This window comes from Tamandua tetradactyla, chromosome 17 (assembly GCF_023851605.1).
Source record: "Tamandua tetradactyla isolate mTamTet1 chromosome 17, mTamTet1.pri, whole genome shotgun sequence".
In the NCBI taxonomy this organism is placed as follows: Eukaryota; Metazoa; Chordata; class Mammalia; order Pilosa; family Myrmecophagidae; genus Tamandua; species Tamandua tetradactyla.
This window is the reverse complement of record NC_135343.1, coordinates 37683677-37706771: the sequence shown is the minus strand read 5'-3', so window position 1 is coordinate 37706771 and position 23095 is coordinate 37683677. Positions and strand designations below refer to the sequence as shown.

The following is a 23095-nucleotide window of genomic DNA, read 5'->3' as shown; positions in this document are numbered from 1 at the left end:
GGTGAAGAGAGAGAATGTGTGTGAAGTACCTGCGCTCAGTGGTGGTCTAGGTAAATGTAAGGTAGTGGTATTATGAGGGTTATTATCAGAGAGGTTTGCAAGGTCCTTGGGGAGGATGGAAAGTTGGCTCTGTCTGGTGGAGGTGGTCCACAAGCACCACCATAGGAAATGCAGCTGGTGGGCTGGTGAGGAAGAGAGAGACTAGCTTGGGCCAGCTCCCAGGGGGCATTTGGTCACAGCAAGGAGCTGGATGGCCAGGCAGGAGCCCATGGTGTGGCCTGCCAAGGGCAAGGGAGGCCAATCACACGTGGCTGTGCAAGAAGCCAAGGAGTTAGGACTTTGTCAAGAGGGCAAAGGGATGTTGTAAAGGATCCTTAATGGGAAAGGAGACTCTGTCAACAGAGTGGAAGATTAGATTGGAAGGGAGGAGAGGCAGAGGAAGGTCAGTGTGGAGGCTGTGATATATATAATCACACAGCAGACATGTGGAGCTGGATATTTAGGAGGTATAACTGATAGGGCTTCAAGCCCAATAGGACTAGGGGTGAGGAAGGGGAGCAGGCTAAGAGTGAATCTGGAGTTTGAGCCATTAATACAGATTTGGGCCACCAAGTCTAGGGGGCGTGGCAGGGGTGTGGGCAGAGGTTTGGGGACAGGCCAGTAAAAGCATGGGTTGGTAGTGCATGGGCTCAATTTCAGGAGTCTGCGGGACGTCTAGTTGGGGATGGTTAGGGGGAGGGAGAGGCAAAGATGAGGATCTCAATCAAGAAAAATTTTGACCTGTTTTGATGGAGGATACTATATAGGAAATATTTTATAGAAACTAGGGCAGGCCCTTTTTCTGAGTAGTCACAGCACTGATCAAACAAGTTCTCCTCATTCTCACTCTTTGACCCTTTCAATTTTTTGTAGTCCTGGTGCGTGACCCTCGGGAAAGAGACACAGATGGGAGAGGAGCATGGGCTCTACTCAGAAGACAGGTCCAGAGGGGCTAAAGCCAGAGGACACAAAATAATTCAGGGTCTAAAGAAGGTGATCATCATTTTATTCCCTAAGTCCTGATAATTTCAAAATGAGAGAAAGGAGTTCTTGAAAGAGGTAAATTTAAAACAAAATAAGAGATTATTATATCGAACGATACAAAATGCTTTCCTCGGACAATGATGGACAATTGATGGATAACTGAAACAGATACATTAAGGGCATCTTGCATATTCCTGAAGATAGGCTTTTTGTACTTACTTTAGAAGACAACTGTGTTCTCCTACAATTAGTCTTTTCTCTGCACCGTCAATGACAGAATATTGCCTGGCTGAATGATGATAAAAAAGTATTGAGTGCTGACCATGTGCCAGGTACCATTCTGGTGATTATATGGATCATCCTTGCTTTATCTTCTGCTTGTTGCATTGTCTTTATGCGTCCTCTGGAGCTTGTCGAGGTCTCAGAACTTCTCAAGTTGGATGAAATTTTGGAGATCATCTGTAGAAATGCTCAGGATGGCCTATGAAATGATATCAGTGCAGGTGACTGGATTCAATGAAGCCTTTGTTCTTAACGATCTGTGGGCACGATGGAGAGAGGTGGGCATCATTGCAGGTTGAAAAGTCGTACCCTGACCATTCCTACCACACGGGAGGGATGCTGCAGGGATGTACTGGCTAGCATCTGGATCATGGAGGATATTTATCAATACGTCGATGTCAAAGCTGAGGAAGAAGGACAAGACTGTGTGCTGGAAGTTGTAATGAAGATGTGATGGGAAGGGCAGGCTGAAACCATGGTCCAAAGCAACCAAATCAAGTGTAAAAGGATAAATGTAGAACCTTGTTTTCAGGTTCCAAAAACTGAATGACACAAGGAGATGAAAGAGAAAATCTGGCCCAGTGGCAGTTATGGGGAAAAGGTTGGTAGTGGTGCACTATTGCTATACATGGTAATGCAATTTTAGGCTACATTTAAAAGAAGTTTTGAAATAAAGTGAGCCCCAGACAACTGAAGAGGCAACATCTGTTCCAGTCGGGGGTCTCCTCTGAGAAGCATACTTGAAGAGAACTTAGCAAACCAGAACAATATCCAAAGAACGATGTATATGTGAATGGCCTTGGAACCATGTCATCACGGGGGCCTTGGTGGAAGGAGGGGTAGTGGGAACATGACAGAGGTCTTCAGATATTTATGGAAAAGGGATTAGGCTTATTCCTTGCGTCTTGAGCAAAGACAACTTGAACCAATAAGTTGGGGTACCAGATTTCTACTCAGTAAACACCCTAACAGTCAGTGCTGCCTAACAAAGGGTGCAGCCTTGAGAGATTCTGGGACCACATGGAGTCCCTGCAAGTGTTTAGGCAATGGCTGATTTGGCACCTACTCAGAGGGGACATGCTAGAGGGTCTAAGTGAAAAGCCCAAGTCAGGTTCAAGTCCTGCCTCTGCTTTTAACTGTGTAACCTTGTACAAGCCAATTTCCTTAACTGGGCTTCTTTCACCAGCTATGACAATGTAATCATCGACTTTACACTTCTGGTAGCAAAATGTCTGTAATCACCCTCCCCACAGATATACAAGCCCTCTGTGTTACTGAAGGCTATTCTCTCACTGCAGAGGCTGAATCCTCCTGGAATGCTACTGCAGGGCTCCTGGGAGCAGTTTGGAAAGTTCTGGACCATCAAATCTTGCAGCCCTAAAATCAATGATTCTCTAAGATTTCTTCCTACTATAGTTTTTATGAGTTTATGAATTCCAATCTTTCATTTATGGATGAAGTACCTGAGACCTGGGATTTATCCAAGATCTTAGGCTGGTTAGTGGAGCAGAGCTCTGTTAAGAATACCTAACTCTTGAATTACTGATTATATATGTAGAACGGAATGATCATATGTTAAGAATGTTTGTGTTTGTTTATTGTTATATGTACTTTTTAAATTAATTGAAAAAATAGAACTCATAGTCTAATCCCTTGTGCCTTCTATCTCACCAAGCTGCTCTCTGCTTCTACCCATCTCTGTCTCAGCATTGTTTCTCCAAGATCCCAGTAAATCCTGTGTAGCCCTCTATAGATTCTTTTCTCCCTTGGAAAAGTACCAAGAATGTTCTAGTTCCAGTCTGAGTCATTGCAACCTGAGACAAAGATCTTGGGATTCACTTCTCCATATTCCATTATCTCCCTGAAAATATAGTTAGTATGGGCTGAGAAGTGAAAAATAGGTGTGGCCCAGACTTCGGGTTGTCCACCAGTATCTGTTCGCTCCTTCTTCCCTAGTACTAGATTTTCTTATTTTTAGATAGCTTTCCAGAATAAAAATATCTGAGTCCTGAGTGATCTGAACAGTGAATAGAAAAGTATTTGCAAAGTCCCCTTGGGGGAATGGTGAGAAAGGGGAAAATTCAACTTCCCCAACTGGAGAATTCTTGATATTCTCACAAGCAGTGGGGACAACCAAAGCAATAGGCTGAGCCCCCAATCATATGAACATATGAAAATTAACCCTGCAAAGTATAGGCTAAGCCTACTTAAAATGAGGCCTAAGAGTCATCCCCAAGAGAATTCTCTCTTCTGTTGCTCAGATGTGGCCTCGTTCTCTCAGCCAACACGACAAGCAAACTCACTGCCCTCCCCCTCTCTCTACATGGGACCTGACTCCCAGGGGTGTGGACCTTCCTGGCAACATGGGACAGAAATCCTAGAATGAGCTGGGACTCAGCCTCAAGGGATTGAGAAAACCTTCTCGACCAAAAGGAGGAAGAGAGAAATGAGATGAAATAAAGTGTCAATGGCTGAGAGATTCCAAACAGAGTTGAGAGGTTATCCTGGAGATTATTCTTACTCATTAAATAGATAGCACCTTTTTAGTTAAGGTATTACACCTTAATACCTTAAGAGGCTGGAGGGAACTGCCTGGAGAGGCTGGAGGGAACTGCCTGAAAATGTAGAGCTGTGTTCCAGTAGTCATGGTTCTTGAAGATGATTGTATGATAGAGCTTTTGCAATGTGACTGTGATTGTGAAAACCTTGTGTCTGATGCTCCTTCTATCTACCTTATTGACAGAAGAGTAAAACATGGATTAAAAATAAATAATAGGGGTAATAAATGTTAAAATAAATTTAGTAGATTGAAATGCTAGTGATCAATCAGAGGGGTAAGGGATATGGTATGCATGAAATTTTTTTTCTTTTTATTTTTCTGAATTGATTTTGATCATGATGTTGAATATACAACTATGTGATGATATTGTGAGTTATTGATTATATAACAAGAACAGAATGATCATATGGTAAGAGTGTTTGTGTTTATATGTGGTTATGTTTCATAAATTAAAAAAAAAGAATATCTGAGCTTCTCTAGCAGCTAAAGTGGCACTGTAACTACGCTCTGGCCAACGGGTTATAACTGTTAACATGCCTTTTAGAAAGTATCCTTAAGTGGGAGCGTGCCCTTCTTCAACCTCTCTACCATGATGGCTGGAATTACACGTGATGGCTGTACCTTGACAGCCATTTTGGGCCAGAAGGTAGAAATCATATGTTGTGCATGGTAAGAACTTCAAGATACTAAGAACTTCAATCCTTGATGACCCTATGAAGCCTCACCACCAGCCCTAAGACTGCTTTTCTCCTGTGTTTCACATGAGACAGAAATAAAGTTCTATTGCATAAGCCACCATTATTATTTTTATTGGCTCTGTCACTGATGGTAAGAGGTAGCATTATTCTTATTATTTTTTTGGCATGGGCAGGCTCCAGGAATCAAACCCAGGTCTCCAGCATGACAGGTGAGAATACTGCCACTGAGCCACTGTTGTACCACCCGAGATGTAGCATTATTTCATGCATCAGTAAGAAAAAGAAACCACCGCCAACTAAATGGATGCTTCATCCAATTGCATGATACATTCCAATTTCAGAAAAGTTAAAATGTGACATGAGATACAGTATTTTGGGTTTTTGTTACTCATAGCCATGCATAATTCTAACTTATTCAAGAAACATGAAGGAAAGAAAGCATGATAAATTTTAAATAAAGAACATAATAATCACATAGAGGGAAGAACAAGTTTCTTTATAAAAGAATGACTCAAAAGATAGTAGTAGAAAATTAGTCAATTTAGGAAATTTTCTCCTATACTTTCTAGCCTAGCTTGGATTAACCTGAAGAATTATGTATGGCAATTTGAATTTGGTCATCAAGTGGGAAAATACTCTGGGGGGTGTGTGAGCTAGTTTTAAGGTGTCAAGGATACAAAGCTGATTGATTGCTCAGCCAGTATTCATAAGGGGCTCTGACTCCTTGGTTTCTTCCCCTCCCCAACTCTGCAGGGTTGGCCTGGTTGACTTTGAGAAGGACAAATGGGCAGCTGCCACCAGAAGCAGCTGATGATGAAGACAAACATGCAGCAACAGATTCTCCCTTAGCTGAGATCCCAACAAGAGTGTTCCCTCCCCTGCACCAGCCACTGCTAAGGCTTCCTGGTGCAATTCAGACCCTGGTCTGGTTCAGTGCTGAGCACTTGTGGTCCTCAAGACTGGAGTTCTGACTTTCACCTGTGACAATGCAATGTTAATTTACCTCTTGTGATTGAAGGCCAATATAACAAACAACTTGAAAATTTGGCTTGCCTTAAAGTGGTTTAAAGATGAAACATTCATTTTTTAATTAAACTTGGGCTACTTTCATGAGGAAGACCTACTTGATCTTTTTAAATAATAATGCAATACATTGATATTTTAAGTGGCCCTTTCTCCTGTGATGATTCTTGAATCTATCCAAAGTCCAGGAGCCTTCACAGGTTTTGCTGTTTTATTTACTGACTATTTACACAGGTGACAAGTGTTTTACATGTACCATTTAAAACATAAACCCCATAAGGAAGGGAACATCATTCCCATTTTTATAAATAATACAATTAAGGCTCAGAGAAGCTGATTAACCTTCTCATGTTAACACAGCTAGTTAAGTGGGCTCTGAATCATTACCCAATTTACTGTGTAATTGAGAAGTAGCCCTTGAAGTTTTAATTACTGAGAAGTGTGAAGTTCTGCTGAAGAATATTTTGGGGAGGTCTAACTGGGCACTGAAAACTTGAGATTATTTGGAAGAAAGACCTTCTCTGAAAAAAAGACAAAAAATAAGATGGGGAAGGGCGGCAGATGGACTGGATAACCTAGGGGCAACACAGGGATCTCTGCCCATGGCGGGAGGTGCAAAAGGATTCCAGGGGTACACTGCCACTGCAGATGACGTGGAGCACTGTCAGCTAGACTACCTATTAAATGAAATATGTCATATAATTTTATGCTGAAAAAATACCTAATAACAGTATTTTAAATTTTTTTAGAAATTTTTTGCTCACCTTAATTTCATGCATACACTTTTTTTTGAAAGTAAAAACATTCCCTACAAATTCTACTTTATTACTACCTTGTCAATATTCTGATGAAGAGATGTAATGACAAACCACTGGACTTTCTTTTATGACCTCATATTCTACATATAAAAACATCTCGTTCAGTGGTAGAATGCTCCCCTTTCACGCAGGAGACCGGGGTTTGATTCCCAGACCAGGTACTCCCCCAAAAAACAAAGAAACCCCCCCACCCCCCAAAAAAACCACATCTCAGCTACTAAAAGTACTGATCCAATTCTTAAGGACCAGACTCTAATTATTCCTACTTTAACAAGTTGGAAGCCCTACCAAAAGAGTCCTTGGGACTGAAAAACATTTAAACTGTGTAGAAGTTCACATCCAAACTCATTACATTTTTCTTCAGATATCAAAGTACAAAGACATCAGGCCAAATTTCTTTTAAATTATTTTATTTCTGTGTAAGCTAAAAGGAAATTTACACACTGAAATCTCAAAAGACCTTGGGCATGCACCTTAACCTTGTTAGAGGTTCTTCTACATGTCGCTCTTTTTTCCATAGGAATTTCCCCAAACATTTAAAACCCATAGTTTTTACTGTATATACAGCCTAAACCATAGCAATCTATGATTATGTCATTTTACACTGTGCAAAATCCTCAAAAAAATAGTGGTACAATATAACAAAAAAAACCAGTAACAAGTAAATTTCATTGTAAGACATTCATCTAATTTGGTCCTCCTCCAAACCAAACTGATTTAAAAGAAACACAATCTCATCAAACCCCTCCACTCGAGTTCTGACAATGATCCATACACTATAACAAAAGAGCAATCGATGAAAGTACCTTGCAAGAGGCCAAACAGCAATATGCCAGACTGAAAAGATTAAAAAGACCCAAAAAATGTTAACAAAAGCCAGATCTGAAACAAACCCACCACACAGAAAATTAAAAAAAAAATAAAATAAATGGGGACTTTGGAGCTCATTTATGACAGTAAAAGTAAGTCAACATATGATATGAAAAATTAATAGGACATTCAATGCAATCTGGAAAGACTGAAGGGGATTTCACAGACAGTGGAGATTTGAGTTTTTAATTTTCTTTTTTTTTTATTTCAAAAGTTTAGTAAGAAGGACACCACCAGTGTATTTCACAAAGACATAAATGTATACACCCCAGCAACACAAAAAGAATAATCTTCAAAAATGTTCATCCCCGATTATTTACATTTGTTTCTAATATAAATTTAGGACTTCAGTATGTAAATAAATATACATTACTATGTATACCTTTCTAGTGCGGCTTACCAACAAATCAGCTGAACTTGAATTTTTTTAAAATTAGAGCAGGTATGCTTTTGATGGTAGGGAAGGGATGGAGGGAAGGAAAAGCAATTGAAACTGTCCAGTTCACAGCAGTTGTCAGTCTGCCTTCTCTTGAGAGCTTGTGGCAGGGGTCAACGTGGCTGGGAACATCAACACCTTGGCATGCATGAACGTTAAGTCAGGAAGGCAAGCGATCACCTTGATGGCTTCTTCACTCAGGTGCTCTTCTCTTTTAGGTTTCCTATGGACAAATAAAGAAAAGTGTGTTAATGAGACTTTGTTGAAGAAAATTCACTCTCAAGTTAGGCAGTTAGCAACTGTGGGGACTTTATCTTTTCCTCTGCCAGTTCCTCAATCTCCTAATACTTCTGTGCTTGCTTCTCATGCCAGCTGCCAAATCTCTCAGACAAAGAGATGGACACTCTGTTTTATGTATGTTCATAAAAGGTACACATGGATATAGAGACATTCACATGTGCACATGTAAAGCTCATAGCTACATTTGCGGCTAGAAGCCTCTACGCAGACAAAGTTAAAAATGTTACTGAAGCAGAAGTATAATGCTGAGGCCCTAATAACACTCCACCCAACTGGATTTTCCCCTGTTCCCCAAAAAACTACCAAAATTACCTCAATATAAAACGAAGTATGTCTGGCACAAGGCCTTGTAAGTCATTTCAACCTCAGGCTTTCCTGATTCCCAATGGGGAATTCCAAGAGAGAAAAAGTCCTCAGCTCAAAAACACCCAGTCTCAGCCCCACTGGGACACAATACTGGATTCAAAAGCAGCAACACCCAGTGTGATCGCTGGTGTTAAGGATGTACACAGGCAGGAAGGAACCCAGGGAGATGGGTAATCTCCAAATCCTATAAGCATTTTTTACTACACAGCCCGAGATATAATCAGTGAGCAGTTTGGTGTGCAGCACAGATACAAGGAACCCTGGTGATCCAGGTCCTCCCAGCAAGTGAGCTGCAAGAAATGCCAACTGAACCTCGATGTGGCTCAAATTGAGCCCATGATTGTAATCCAAACTATATATATTTTTTCAGGATGATAAATAAGCTGAAGGAGTAGCTGTAGTCATATACATATTCATTTTAGACCAAAGTTCATTTTAAATTACTGATTATAAAAATCTCAGTATTCTTTTTTAGGGTCAAGGACAGTTGGAACTCAATTAGATATGACACAAATGACCTCTTCAAACCCAGTATTTTCTCTGCTTTTAGGATGGAGAACAGGAAGTCAGGATGTGAAGCAAGAAAAGAATGATAGATGCAGGCCTTTATTTTACACTTAGACTTGACTGTTGATAGCACATTTGAATTCAGACTGAAATGAAGTTTTTATAGAATGACCGAAAACCCCAACACCAGACTTTAAGCTTTTTTTTTTTTTCTGCATGGGCAGGCACTGGGAATCGAACCTGGCTCTCCAGCATGGCAGGCAAGAACTCTGCCTGCTGAGCCACCACGGCCCGCCCCTCAACACCAAACTTTTAGGACCAAATTTTTCCAGTAGGGAGGCAGCTTCAGGCACACTGAATACCATTAGCAAATCAACAAATACCAAACCCAATTCTAGGGTTTCTTAGAAGAATGGAATAACAATACAAATTTTGTCTGTTTAAATCTACATTTTAAATTGCACCAAAATAGTGTCAAAATTATTAAATAGATGTTTGATGGCAAACTGGATATTTGCATCATTCCAAAGTAAAATCGTATAGAACATAGTTCTAGTGAAAACTAGAACTGTATAATGGAAGTCAGTGCCCCCTCCCCCACCAGTGGTTAATTTTAGCATGATTCTCGAGAGACAGAATCAGCCAGACATTATGGATCCTCCGATGTGATACAATGCCTATGATGCATTCTACCTCAGAGTTTTTAACCTGGAAATCATCAGGCCTTTAGATAAAACTTCCAATTTACAGAAAGTAGGGTTAGTAAACAGAAGATAATCAAACAAATGGGAGTAGCAGATAAGATGTTGGGTTTAAAGGAACAAAAGCAAAATAACATCCATGTTTTAGTCCTGGATTAAAATACTGGTTTGGAAAAACCATATGAGGACAATATTAGAGAAATCTGAATATAGCCTGGGTATGCGATGAAATGAAAATTTATTGAAATTGACAGAGGGAGATGGCTGTCTGTAAAAGCACGTTCCAAAAACGAACTTGCATTTCTTTAAAGAATTCAAAGTAAGAAGTCACTTTCACAACCTGAATATGAAAAGAGAAAAACACATGCACTTTCTCTTACACAGTCAAGTGCACAGAGAGAGCAAGCGCACAGGGTGTGGCTCACTATATGTTAAGTTTCCTCTACTCAGACCATGGTTTTTGAACCCTTTCTTACCCCACATTACCTCACAATGCCTTTTCATGCTATCTTCTGCGTACTGCCACCAGCCAAGAAGATTTTTCTGAGCTTTATTTAATGTAGTTTATATTTTATTTTAAACATCAAACTGGACAAGTGTTAGAGAATAATTCAATACAGCTATAAGACTAACCGCAGGAGACAGACTATATAGGTTTAGTTGATCCCCAACAGAACAGAATAAAGGGGGGAAATGATAACTTATTAGAGTGAGAGGCTTGGCAAATACCCTAGTGTCTTACTTGTTTCAAGACTGAGTGAAAAGAGAGCAAGCAAGTTAACAATGCGGTTTAGAGCTCCTCCTAACGGCATAAAGAATGAATTCTCATCGTCGGGAATTTGAAAACTACTGCTGTTTTAGAGAATGCAGGGGAAAAAAGTGAGGACACAGTGCATAACGGATTATCCTAAAAATAGAGGGGGAAAGCCCAAACAAAAAAAGCAATACTTTTTTTTGTTCTTAAAGTAAAATGTACACTAGTTTTAATCTTAAAATTTAATTTTTGTTAACATATGTAGAAAACAATGGATAAGAAATTTGTAGAGGAATATATAATTTCTATTTGAATATATGACTTATTTAGAAAGAAAAAATTAGAAAGCGACAAAAAATCCATAATGGCTTCAATTACAAGTTGGTTCACTTCATATGAGGCTTGAATAGTGCCAGGTATCACACCACAAAAATGCAGGGGCAAGAAGCACTGTGAAATGTGAAAGTGACCTCTAGGATTCTGACTTGGTCACTTGGAATAGCGAGGTCATTCCCTAAGTTGGGGAAGAACATGTTTGGAGAGGTGGAAGGAGGTGATGAATTAATTTGGGTACATGTTGAGCATTTAACTGATAATCTGTTTATTCTGTTTATGCTATTATTCAATAAACTGTTGCTGGTTAGCCAAAAAAAAAAAAAAAAAGAGAGAGAGAGACTTATACCTTACCCTTACACTAGAAAAAAATGCCATATATAGTGTGAGAGAAAGTCATAGAAGGATTTAGCAGACTTGTAGATTCAGGCACTAGAGTCCAAGGGAAAAGATGCAAATGTAGAAATGTTTTTTAAAAAATGCCAAGTGAGGATGAACCTTCTTTCCCTCTAGTCAAATCATTGTCTCCCTGACATAAAATGTAACACCCCTGCCAAAACAAACAAAATGTAGGGGCAAGATCTGTAGGCAAACAAGAATGTAAGGAAGTGTATCTATAATTATAAAAATAATAAAAATGGCTTTTTAAAACTATACATATCAATAATATTATTAATAATAAATATTTTTTGAATGAATGGATACTTAAGCATACAATAATGTTTAAAAGGCAATGCGATGGGTGGCGTGATGATGGCTCAGTGGTAGAATTCTCGCCTGCCAAGCCGGAGACCGGGGTTCAATTCCCAGTGCCCGCCCATGCAAAAAAACAAACAAACAAAAAAAGGCAATGTGATAATTCAAGCCAAAGCTTTAAAATGGGTATTTTTTCTGCAGAAGAACTGGTTTAAAAGATAAATCTGAATTTGATATGTGAGCGACATGTAGTCACTTAGAAGATCTATAATACTATTCCCAAAGTGGGTAACAGGTAGATATTTCCACTTTAAAAATGCTGATGTATCATGGCTGTGGGACAGCAGAGTTGGTATGCCAATCAGCCAGCATTTGCTCTTGCAGTCAGACTTCTGCAAGTAGTGGTTCATAATGACTGCCTTCCTGTTAGGAACTGGCTTATTTTTATGGCTGACATGTCAAAGCAATGGATTATTCCAATGCTTAATTTTATAAAACTAAAGGTCTCCTGAATACTAAATACAAGGCTCAAGTGCCATTTTTGGTTCTGACACAGGGAGATAACTTTTCTAAAGGCTTTTCTAAAGGCCATGGTCTTGAAGGGGCTCCCAAGAGGCTTGGTAAAGCAAGTTCTCCTGTCCCAAATCAAAGAAACACGTAAGGATAAAGTCTGAAAGTAACACAGTGGCCATTACCTAGACTACCTTAACCTAAGAGTGAAAAGGCTGGCCTAGGTAACTGGGAGTGTGAAACTAGGTTTCCAAAGATGATCATTTCAGTAGTTACAGGGATGTGGGCAGTGGGGGGAGGGGAAAGTTCTACAACGGCTTTGTGATTACAAAGGTTAATCAGAATTCTACTCTACAAAGTGAGGGAAAAAAATAAACAGATAAAAAGAAAAACCCATTTGTCAGCCTTTTCCAGTTTTTATGATATGGCTTTGCTCTAATAAAGTTCATAATTAAACATAATTTGACACTATTTTCTAGAATTAGGCATCTACTGGTTTTTACAGATACAAAGTTGATTTTAATATAACATACTGAAATACTGCCAACATTTGTGCTCTTCCATTTGGGCTATTTTGTTTCACACAGAATTCAGAATTAGGGTGTGATTTACACTAGCTGGTGTACCTGGTTGATGTGCTTGTCTTCTCTACTGTGGACATGAGTCTGGCAAATGCATCTGTCACTTTGAAGCTTGAGGTGGAGGTTTCCAGCTTAGAAGTTGTTAACTCATACAACTCTGGATCCACACCTTGTAGTATAAAATGATAGTCAGTGTTGGCAAGCTGCAATGGGTTATTCAATTGGTCACAAACCAAGATGCAAAAGGCAATATTCTGTAAACATCTGAGTCTTTTACAAACATACACATCTTTAGAACAGTGTAATAATGCAATTAGTTTTAAAATTATAAACCATATTTTTCAGAGTTTATAAGGAAAATTAAAAAAAATTCCACTTTGGAATAAATAAATCTCTAATCTAACATTTATGAGGCAGATACTATTTGCATATTTCTAAAATTTCTATCTGCTATAGATACTTCCATTAATTTTGCAATTATAAAGTTACCAACGTTTTAAATAGGATGTACATAATTTGTTATACAATTTTAAAATCATCCTCAATTTTTGAAATCAATTGATGATTTTAAATTCATTTTTTGGATCTCTTTTTGCTTTCACCCCCCCCCAAGGAATTTTTCCTTATTATTTTCTTCCTTACCAAAATATTTGGCACTTAACATAAGTTTCAACCATGGAAAATGATTTGGTTAGTTTAAATATATTCTGGCCATTTGAGAGAACATGAAATATTATTCAACACATCAAATTATTACTAAAGATAAACCATACACTCCATTTTTCTTTCTTCAGGTATGAGGTGGGAAGCGTAAAATATTTTCAGAAAAAATTAATCAAAAGCATTACTTTGGACAAATGAAAATTCTTCTTTCAAAGGTTATTTATATTTCTATAGTTTCATATCTGAATCTGGTAGGCAATAATTCAAATATCTTATTATAACAATTCAAAATGCAGATGAGTTAAAGAGTTAGATTTACTCCAAAAATCTATTAAAAAAAAAACCTATGAAAGTTCTCTCCCCATCTAACTTCACTAGTGAAATTATTCATATAAATTTTCACTTTTCCTATGTAACACATATATATTAAATAACAATGATGACTACAAAAACACTGGAAAGAACAATTAAATGTTTTAAACTCAAGGCACACCTTGGATAATACAAATAATCAGATAAAAAGAGGTTTCAATCCTACATTATCCTTGGTACCAACAAATTATATAAAATAAAAAAGTCAGAGTGGGCCATGGTGGCTCAGTAGGCAGAGTTCTTGCCTGCCATGCCAGAGACCTGGGTTCGATTGCCAGTGTCTGCCCATGTAAAAAAAAAAAAAAAAGTCAGTACTTTCAGGGTATAATACTTTAGCACACTGTAAGGAAGATTCTTATCAATTCATCAACTTTTATTTAAAGTACTGCAAAATCAGCAGATAAAATCTTATGTAAATGTATATATATTTAGACTAACAAATTTTCTCCTTTTAGGCTATTTCAAGGTTAAGAAAAAAATCAGTGACTGTATTCTATTAACCAATTCTGCAGATGATTAGCAGATGTAAACACAGATCTCAGATGTTTACAGAAATCAAACAAGCAAAAGCGGCTTCCACAAGTTACCATGTCTAACAAGGGAGGAAGGCTATAGAAGATGTATGTTGACTCTCCCAAGTTCTTAATATTTCATTAAGGTACAGTTTCAAAAATGTATGTTAAAAGGGCTTTTTCTTTTCAGTTCTATAATAAGTTTCCTGGCAATTAAAATGTAAAAAAAAAAATTGTGGATGTTTATAAAGGGAACCAAATGAATCCAAAGCATTAACCTCCTCTACTCTGAAAGGTCAGATTCCAAGTAGCCACAAAATTTAAGTTAATGTCTAATGCATAATTCAGGATAAACAACTGCATGCTGACTGGCAACAGTGCTAGTAAAAACTTACTAGGGTGAGTAAAATACTGGTTACTCGGCAATCAAACAGTAAATGGGAGATAAAAAAAAATACAGTAACAACAAAAAAAATCAACTCCCCAGCCCAAAATCGCCACCACCAATACCAAAAAAACCTTATTGTGGCTTTATTTCTCAAAAACAAGATAACTACTTACTGTACCATTAATATAGTATCATGATTGGAGAGTAAATTTTTTTAATGCAAGAGTTTTTTTCCCCTATTTGTTTTTTCACAGAACCTTAATGAGGCATGACTGAAATACATAACTAAAGCTAGCCAACCAAGTTCTATGCCAACCTCCTAAGTCTCACACACAAAATAATTAAATAACTGCAAGCTAAGATTAAATGACTTTCCCAGAAACAAGTCAGAAAAAGTGCAAACAAGTGGTGAAATGGAATACTAAGGAAGGTGTTGATACCTGTAGCTTGATGGTAAGTTTTAACAAACTCAAGAACAATAAAAAACAGCCAAAGTAAATTTACAGTAATCAAACTGATATAGCAGCTAGAACATATTAATGAAAATATGGAAAGAAAATTGTTTAAGAGATTCCAAAGTAATGAGGACCCCACTGGACTATGCTAACTTCACTTCCATTACAGCTCTAAGTTTCTGCAATTTCTGGCTCTTCTTGCAGCTGTGCATACTGAGCTTGGTTATCAGGTCATTTCTGTACTTTTTTATATGGCCAGGTTATTTTGTTCTTATGGAACTTTTTAATGAGTTTGAAATGTAATTAAAGATTAAATTTAAACCAGGTTTTTAAGCCTCCAAAAGAAAAATAGTAAACTCACTTAAATTACAACACAGTTCATGACAAAACAAAGTTGAGTGCAAATTTAATGGGAGCTTGGTAATTTATTCCCAGGAATACTACAGTAATAAGGTCAGTGAGATACAAGCTTTTGTCCTCCCCACCCTCAATTAAGTATTTTAAAATGTCAGACAACTAATTAGCTCACCCAGATCATTCCATAGATCACATACATTTAGAAGTCATTTAAGATAAATAAAAATCATTTTGAAGTTAAAACCTGACAGTTTGTTTTTTCACGTTTGTACAATCCTGAGAACAATGAGAATGATAGCCAGGGGCTTAGATTTGAGGAATCCAGTCATTTTACTGGATAAAATGGCCCTGGGGCTTCCTGGTAGCAGGTTCAGAACTGGATCTTGGAGAAGGTATCCTGGAGCTCAGGCTCACCCTCAGCTGACTCTCGTGGCCCCCCCATTTCCCATCATGACTCCTAAACTGTTAGAAGTAGGTGGTGAGGTTAACGAGGAGAACAGAACAAAACCAGCAAATTAGCAGGAATGAGGTTGGCTGGGAAACTGGCTCCTAGTGGGACAGAGGGAGATTTTTCTCCATTTATTCCGGACACAGTATCTATACAGCACCCCAACAGGTGTCTGTGACTGCGGGGCATGATTATCAGATCACAAGTTGGGATGACAGGGACTCCTTAAATTCATATTATATAAAATCTAAACATAAAAATCCCATCATGGGCGGGCCATGGTGGCTCAGCAGGTAAGAGTGCTTGCCTGCCATGCCCGAGGACCCGGGTTCGATTCCCGGTGCCTGCCCATGTTAAAAAAAAAAAAAAAAAGCCATCATAATTTTCATTTTTTATTCAGTTAGAAAGTGACAAAGTACATTAGTCCTTCGGTCAATGAATTGAACTTTTGCAGGACTGAACATTAATTTAACAGGCACTCCAATAAGTTTTAATTTCTGGCCTTTAGTATTTCATAGCAATTATTTTCTAATATTAACTTATGAAACATTTTTTTCTCCATGGAAACCTATCAGTATACTTTCTGTTTAAGAGCCACATAAAAACAGTATTAGAGTTCTACGTGGGGCTATATAATAACTGTTAGACTCCAACATTTTAGAAATTAATTATACATTTAGCATCAGTAAAAGTAATTAACTAGTTGAACCTAGAACTTGTAAAGGTTCTATTATCATAGGCACTACAATGTAAAGTTATCTGTGTATTAAAATATTCTTATATCTCTAAACTTTGTATTTTTCAAATGGCTTAACAGAATTAAGGGCAAAAACAAAAAACCAAAAACAACCCAAACAAATCCATTCTTTAACTGTGTAAGGACATTAGGGGGTTTTTTTATTCCTAGAACTACTTTCAGCTCTGAATATTACACTCTGAAAATGGTTTCCTCAAAATACATTTCATATAAGTCATTTGTAGTAGTCAGATACTAGAAAATAACAACAGATAAAAGGAAGTATTAGAAACACAGAGAGAATACAATCTAATCATTTCCTTGTTTATAGGAAAGTCAAGTGATGTGGTCATGCTTTTAGTAAAAAAACTAGAATTGTGGTTTTAACACTCTGCTGACCTGGGATTGTGGTGCTGCTGCTAGAGCTACTGTCATCCACGGGCCCAAAGAAATCAAGGTTCAGAAGAGTGGAACCTCCACTAGCTTGAAATTCAGTGACCGTGTTGGTAGGCAGCCACACAGAAGGTAAGCCAAGGGAGGAGGGGTTATGTGTAAAAAGGGGTAAGACACACACTTGAACATGCAGGTTATAATTAGTAGTCATTACACATTTTAAAAATCAACATTAAAACAATGTGTACAGTATTAGTTTTTCATTACTAAGGACATTTCTAAAATAACAATTTATTTCAATGTACATCTTTTCATGTACAATGTAAATCATTTAACACTTAGTAAGGTTTTAGTTGGAAGGAGTTCAGTTCTTTCAATCAGAATTGGAAGCCATACCAGAAAGACCAAGGGGGAAAGCATACCCGTTAAAGGGAAACAATACCTTAATCTCAATTCATCATTAAAGCACTGTACATGCCCAAACCAATCTCCCATGTCAGTAATGTTGGTTTCTAATTAATGATTTTTAGAGTGACAAAGTTGTCAGTTTCAAGACACGCACCAATATGTTAACTTGGTTAAAATAAAGTATCATAAGAAACGCCATAACTGCCCTACCCTGATGTGCAACCTCAAGCTGTACTGTTCCCCTTTAACTCTGAAACAGTAATCAGAAATAGTACACATGTTTAAAGAAGTCGTTCGTTAATATAAAGAACGATGATCTGACTGAATAAGACACCAGACAACAGCAAAAGGTGCATCCAGGCTTTCCTTCAGCACGTTATTCAATTGGATGCTTTCCAGATATCTGAGGATACCCACTATAAGGCAAAGCTGATAGAGTGACAGGAGTTATGGACAATGGCTCAAACAACTTATGAGGTACAAGGAGTAAGAATAATTGTATCTTGAGGTCCACTTAAAAGTCGTGGTGTCAACACACTGGAAAATTCGCATTGTGTGTTATTTCAAAGACCCCACATTACCGAAAAAAATATTTTTCAGGATTTTTAAAAAGCCATTAGGTGAAACCAATTATTTTGGGAACTGCCAACTAGCATCTGGAAATAAGTTTTAGAAAAGGATTGTGAAAATCATTCATTTCCCATTTGTATAGGTATTCTATAAAATGTTATTAAATTTGAAAACTATTTTGAGTCAATAAATATGCACACTGTTTTTGGTTAAATTACTGTGCTTTGTGCTTTGAAGCAGCCTATAGCCACAAGACTTTGCATCCAAGAAAATTTCATAAATTAAAACAGAAGAAACAAATTTCAAGCAAATTGGTCCCAGCCAAAATATCATTATTTAATTTACCTAAATATCTGTGAAAAATAAAGAAGCTTGTTTTGACTTCAGATAAAGAAGCTAAAATTCTACCTAGCTCCTACTACCTATAATTGGACATGAATACTGTTAATAATAGTAACAGGTGGTTTCTTAAGCAAATTACTATTCAGAAAGAAAGCCTGAATTTCCAAAGATAAGAATAAGAAGTTATGTTCAAACGAAAAAGGAAATCAGCAGAGAGAAGTTTGTCTGAACTTTGTAGCTTTCTTAACTCTAGCTCTGGTGCTAGAGGCTCTACGGAGAGACGTACCATCTAAAGGGTTAGTAAGGCCACTGCTACTCCAGTCAAACTGGACGGGTGGTAGAGACTCCTAGAGTTGAAAACCAGAAAATCAAAATTAATCAGTACAGGTTGTAGCAACATAAAAAATCTTAAAAACAAAAAACCTATTAATACCAAGATCATTAGACAGCAAAATAACTAAAGACAAAACTGGGGTAATTTACAATTCCAGAAGGTCACTTGCAAATACTAACACAAACTGATATTGCAAAATTGACAAACAGAATAACTTATTGATATTAAACAAGTTTTACTGCAGAATTGGAATCATCTTTATATTTACAAACATATTTATGGGCTGAGACTATGTCAAGATTCCAATCTTTTCTCAAATCATGATTCCAACTATTGGCTAAGAATGTTAAAAATGTCTTAACATTTTTAAGACACTGCTTTTTTCACTAGAGTAATTTTTAAAAGTACATGTGAATCCTGTCTAATATAAGACAAGTGAGAAAATGCTAGTTGATTTTAAATTATTAACTACTTAAAATTTCTTACAGATAAAATTACGTGCCAGTAAATGAGAACTACATTTACAGAAGAAAGTATTGATTACCAATATTTACTTTAATCTTCTCTGATTTAGAAATTGCTATAACCAGATCTTAGAATCTAATTTCTAAAATAAAGTACTAACCAAAAAGGATAGCCAAATTATTTTAATATTCTACGGTTTTTAAATTTTGTAACTTTATATTTTGTAACCAAAATATAAAGATAAAATGAGCAAATGGTACACAAAGGATGGATGGTTGTATAACAGTTTTTTTTTTTAAATGAGCATTGACTCATTTTAATAACATTCTTGAAGAGAAAAATAGTTGGGATTTTTGTTTGTTTTTCTTTTTTTGTGTGTGTGGGTAGAGGGATGTTGACAACACTTACTGAAATAACCTGTTTTATTAGACTCTATATTATGTTGGTAGTGATTACGGAGGTTTTAAAATAGAAAAACTCCTATGCTTTCACGTCTTTTTGAAAAAAGACCGACAACACAGCTTTTTTATGGTACAGCTTACCACTATGCTCTACTCTATGGTAAGCATTACTAATAATTTTCACTCATCTTCTTCTGTGTTGGTAAAGACATTGCTCCCTGTAGGGAAGGGGCATGGATAAGTTATTTGTGAAAGTCTAGCTCCATGATATTATGATACAATTGTCCTGGTAACTGGGATATCAATGATAGACAAATTACATTTAGTCCCAAAGAAATCAAATCAGGTCTGGAGGTCGGGGGTTGGGTGGAAGTATAAACCAAACACAGTGCTAACATTAGTGGTTGCCAGGGGTTAGGGATGATGGGTGTGACTATAAAGGGAGATCTTTGTGGTGATGGAATAGTTCTGTATCTCAATTGCAAGTGATGGTTACACCAATCTACACATGTGCAGAACGACAGAACTATTCACACTCTACTGTACCAACGTCACATTCCTGGTTTTAATAGAATACTATAATTATGTAAGATGTAACCATGGAGGAAATTTAATAAAGGGTACACGGGGTCTCTCAGTACGATCTTTGCAACTTCCTGTGAATTTATAATTACTTCAGAATAAAAAAGGTTAAAATGAAAAGACTACTAGCATAAACTAGTTTATAACCCACCTGTACGACTGAGAAACAACATTTAGAAAAGATCTAATTTATCTCAAAAGCAAACAAACAAAAACCCTAAGCATTCCAACAGATTCAAATGATATCATTCTACTCCTAGATCCGTGGCATTTTATGGTTGTATTCAGTATTGGATGGCTGGACAAAGCCTAGGTTTATGTAGTAACGTTTCTGGATAATTGGAACAAAGCTCTTTCATTAGCATTTTTAATCTAAATGATGTCAAGTAGCTGGATGCTTAGAAATATTCCAGTGATTTGCCAGAATCTAGATGTATGTGTTTTGAAGACATAGCCAATGTTATAATGAGGTGCTAAAACACAAACTGACTTTAGTAAAAATGAGGAAGATGAAAAACAAGATACCTAAGCAATGACAGGCTAACTAAAGAAAATCACAAGTAGGGCAACTAACTCAAAGAGAAATCTTGGAATGAGGCATTACAGAACTTGAAGCAATGTGGTATAAATAATTATTACAGTGACAAAAGCAGAAAGGAAACAAAATCATAATAAAAAAAGCACAAAAATGGAGATTGGGGACAGGAGACTTGGGCTCTAGTTTTAACTGAACCAATGATGTATAACATTGAGTAAATGATTTAACCTTTCCAAGCATGTTTTCTTTATTGTAAAAAGGTAGCATGTTACTACCTTTAAAATTTCTTCTAGCTATTCTGATTCACAATGAGATAGCCACATCAAGTGGCTTAAGAGAGGAAGTTTGCTAGTGGTGACTAGGAGGATAACCACTAGCCAGAGAGTTGACTCTACTAAGCATTGCTCTTATTAAGAGGGGCATCAGTAATGACACCATGAATAATGTGGCCTTGAAATTCAGTGGATAAAGACAAAAAAAAAAAAAAGCCAAAAGTTTCATTATATTTTAACAAATCATTTTTTCAGGTAAAATTATAATAGAAAAACACCACTGACAGTTATTCTTAAATTATTATATTCCTAAACAAGAGATGCAATGGTTACAAGATTAGAAAACTCAAGTCAATTTGAAAGAAAAAAAAATTAATTGGTATCGAAATTGGGATAGCAGTAAGTAGATTAAAAAAGTATGCATACATAATAGGGATTATACAACGGTGCTAAGTTTGAAAGTCACTATTTACTGATGGCAAAAACAAAAACATAAAAGGAAGATTGCATATATGTTTTTATTTTTTAATTTAGGTATTGAACTTAAATGTTTTCCTTGATACACACGTCAAGCACTAAAACCTATGGCTGTTTCAACTGAAAAATACAACTAGCAGGAAGATGTGCCAGAATTCCAACATGGCCAAGAAGTATACATGACATGCCAAAGAACAGTGGCAATAAATACCACTTTATGTAAAGAGAATCTTTACAAGGCATTTCAGTATCTGTTAAATATTTTAACCACAATCAGAAGTCTGGAATCAAGCAAGTTGTAAGACCTGACTAGAATGAAATTCATAAGATGGAGCAAAGCAGCTAGGGGTACAAATGTCAGGATACAGCTACCTCTGATAAAATAAGCAATCGTTTATGAGGTTGTAACACCTGGAAGTGGTTTGGATGGAGCAGGAAGAGGGAGGGAGGCAAGTGAAACTGGCAACAAGTGGTCTCAAAGGAGAACAGTTCCATTTTCTGTACATGTACCAAGGAGTTACTCCCAGCACAACAGAACAACAATGTCGATTAAGGTAGAAATGGGGATGTGCTATCAAAGAAATAATTTTGGAATCTGCGTAAACAGAGCAGACCTGGGACAGCTGTTGTGAGCCAAAGGGTAATATCAGGACAATGAAAGTAAGATAAGTAAGGACAGATTCTATATATTAAGACATTTTGCCAAAGGCACCTTGCCAGCTATTCAACCATCAAATAAGGCCAGGCATTTTACTCATCAGGCCCCTTGCCCACTAATCCATTGCCAGTAATAAGCTGGCTTCAAAATGATGCTTAAATTATGCCCAAGTATAAACTACAGTGGTATATAGCAACAATATTAGATATTTCTTGGTAGACACACCCGCCAGGGTAGGATCCGTATTTTACATCATTATATTCTAAGGTGTACTCTTCAAACACTAGTTCTACAGGTGTTATCTCCCTTCACCCTAGCAAAAAAAGTTATGTGGTCAAGTAAATTTGAGAAATGATTAATTAAAATTAAGTGGGATTATTTACTGCAGGATTTTTCAGTCTTTAACGTGTGCTGTATTGAATCTCCAAGCATGGTGGTGGGGGTGTGATATAAAATATTTCCCAAACTTACTTCACCTTGGAACCTTTCTTTAGAGGAACATGTCAGGGGATTAGGTTCACTGGAACATACATTTTGGGAAAGGTTGTCGGTTGTGGGTTGAAATGCACCCCCCACCCGTTTCAAAAGATATGTTCATGTTCTAAATCCTGGTACCTACAAATGTGACCTTATCTGGAAATAGGGTCTTTACTGATGTAATCAAGTTAAGATGAGGACATACTGGGTTAGGGTGGCCCTAAATCCAAAACAACTGGCATTCTTAAAGAAGGAAATTTGAACACAGTGATGGAGACACACAGGAGAAGAAAGCCATGTGAAGACAGAGGCAGGGGTTGGGGTTATTCTGCCACAAGCCACGGAATGCCTGGGACCACCAAAAGCTGGAAAAAGCAGGGAAGGATTTTCCTCTAGAGTTCCCAGAGGGAGCATGGCCCTGTCAAAACTTTCAAACTTCTTGCTCCAGTTTGTGGTAAACTGTTACAGCAGCCCTAGGAAACTAATGAGCCGTTGAAACATACTTTTTTGTGTTAGATACAGCTAAAGAGGATATTTAAGTTTTAAGAAATGACAAATAGGGGAAGGCCAAGATGGCAGCATAGCGAGGTGTGGGATTTAGTTTGTCCTCCAGAGGAGCTAATAAATAGCCAGGGACAGCACAGAACAATTGCTGGGGCCACATCCGTGACCGGACACACAGTCTGGACCAGCTGCGAACCCACGGAGAACTGTGAGTTCCTCAAGCCGCGGCTGCCGGCGCTCCTCCCCCACAGGCTGCTTCCCAGAGGGAAAAGGAAAGAGAGTTTA

General features: G+C 37.4%; 1 protein-coding gene across 8 annotated transcripts in view; it reads right to left on the bottom strand.

Moving 5' to 3' along the window:
- Window positions 1–7450: 7450 nt before the first annotated feature.
- The window catches only part of AFTPH (aftiphilin), a 92463-nt gene continuing 76818 nt past the window's right edge, over window positions 7451–23095 (bottom strand). For 6 of the 8 annotated variants that reach the window (XM_077134390.1, XM_077134394.1, XM_077134389.1 and 3 more), the window contains 4 exons: window positions 18389–18449; window positions 16789–16872; window positions 12504–12627; window positions 7451–7933 (listed from right to left, as the gene is read on the bottom strand). In XM_077134390.1, coding sequence (XP_076990505.1) covers window positions 7789–7933; window positions 12504–12627; window positions 16789–16872; window positions 18389–18449 — 414 coding nt within the window. In that variant the 3' untranslated portion in view covers window positions 7451–7788. The remainder of the gene's footprint in view (window positions 7934–12503; window positions 12628–16788; window positions 16873–18388; window positions 18450–23095) is intronic. The other 2 variants (XM_077134395.1, XR_013164314.1) reach the window with 2 other exon arrangements.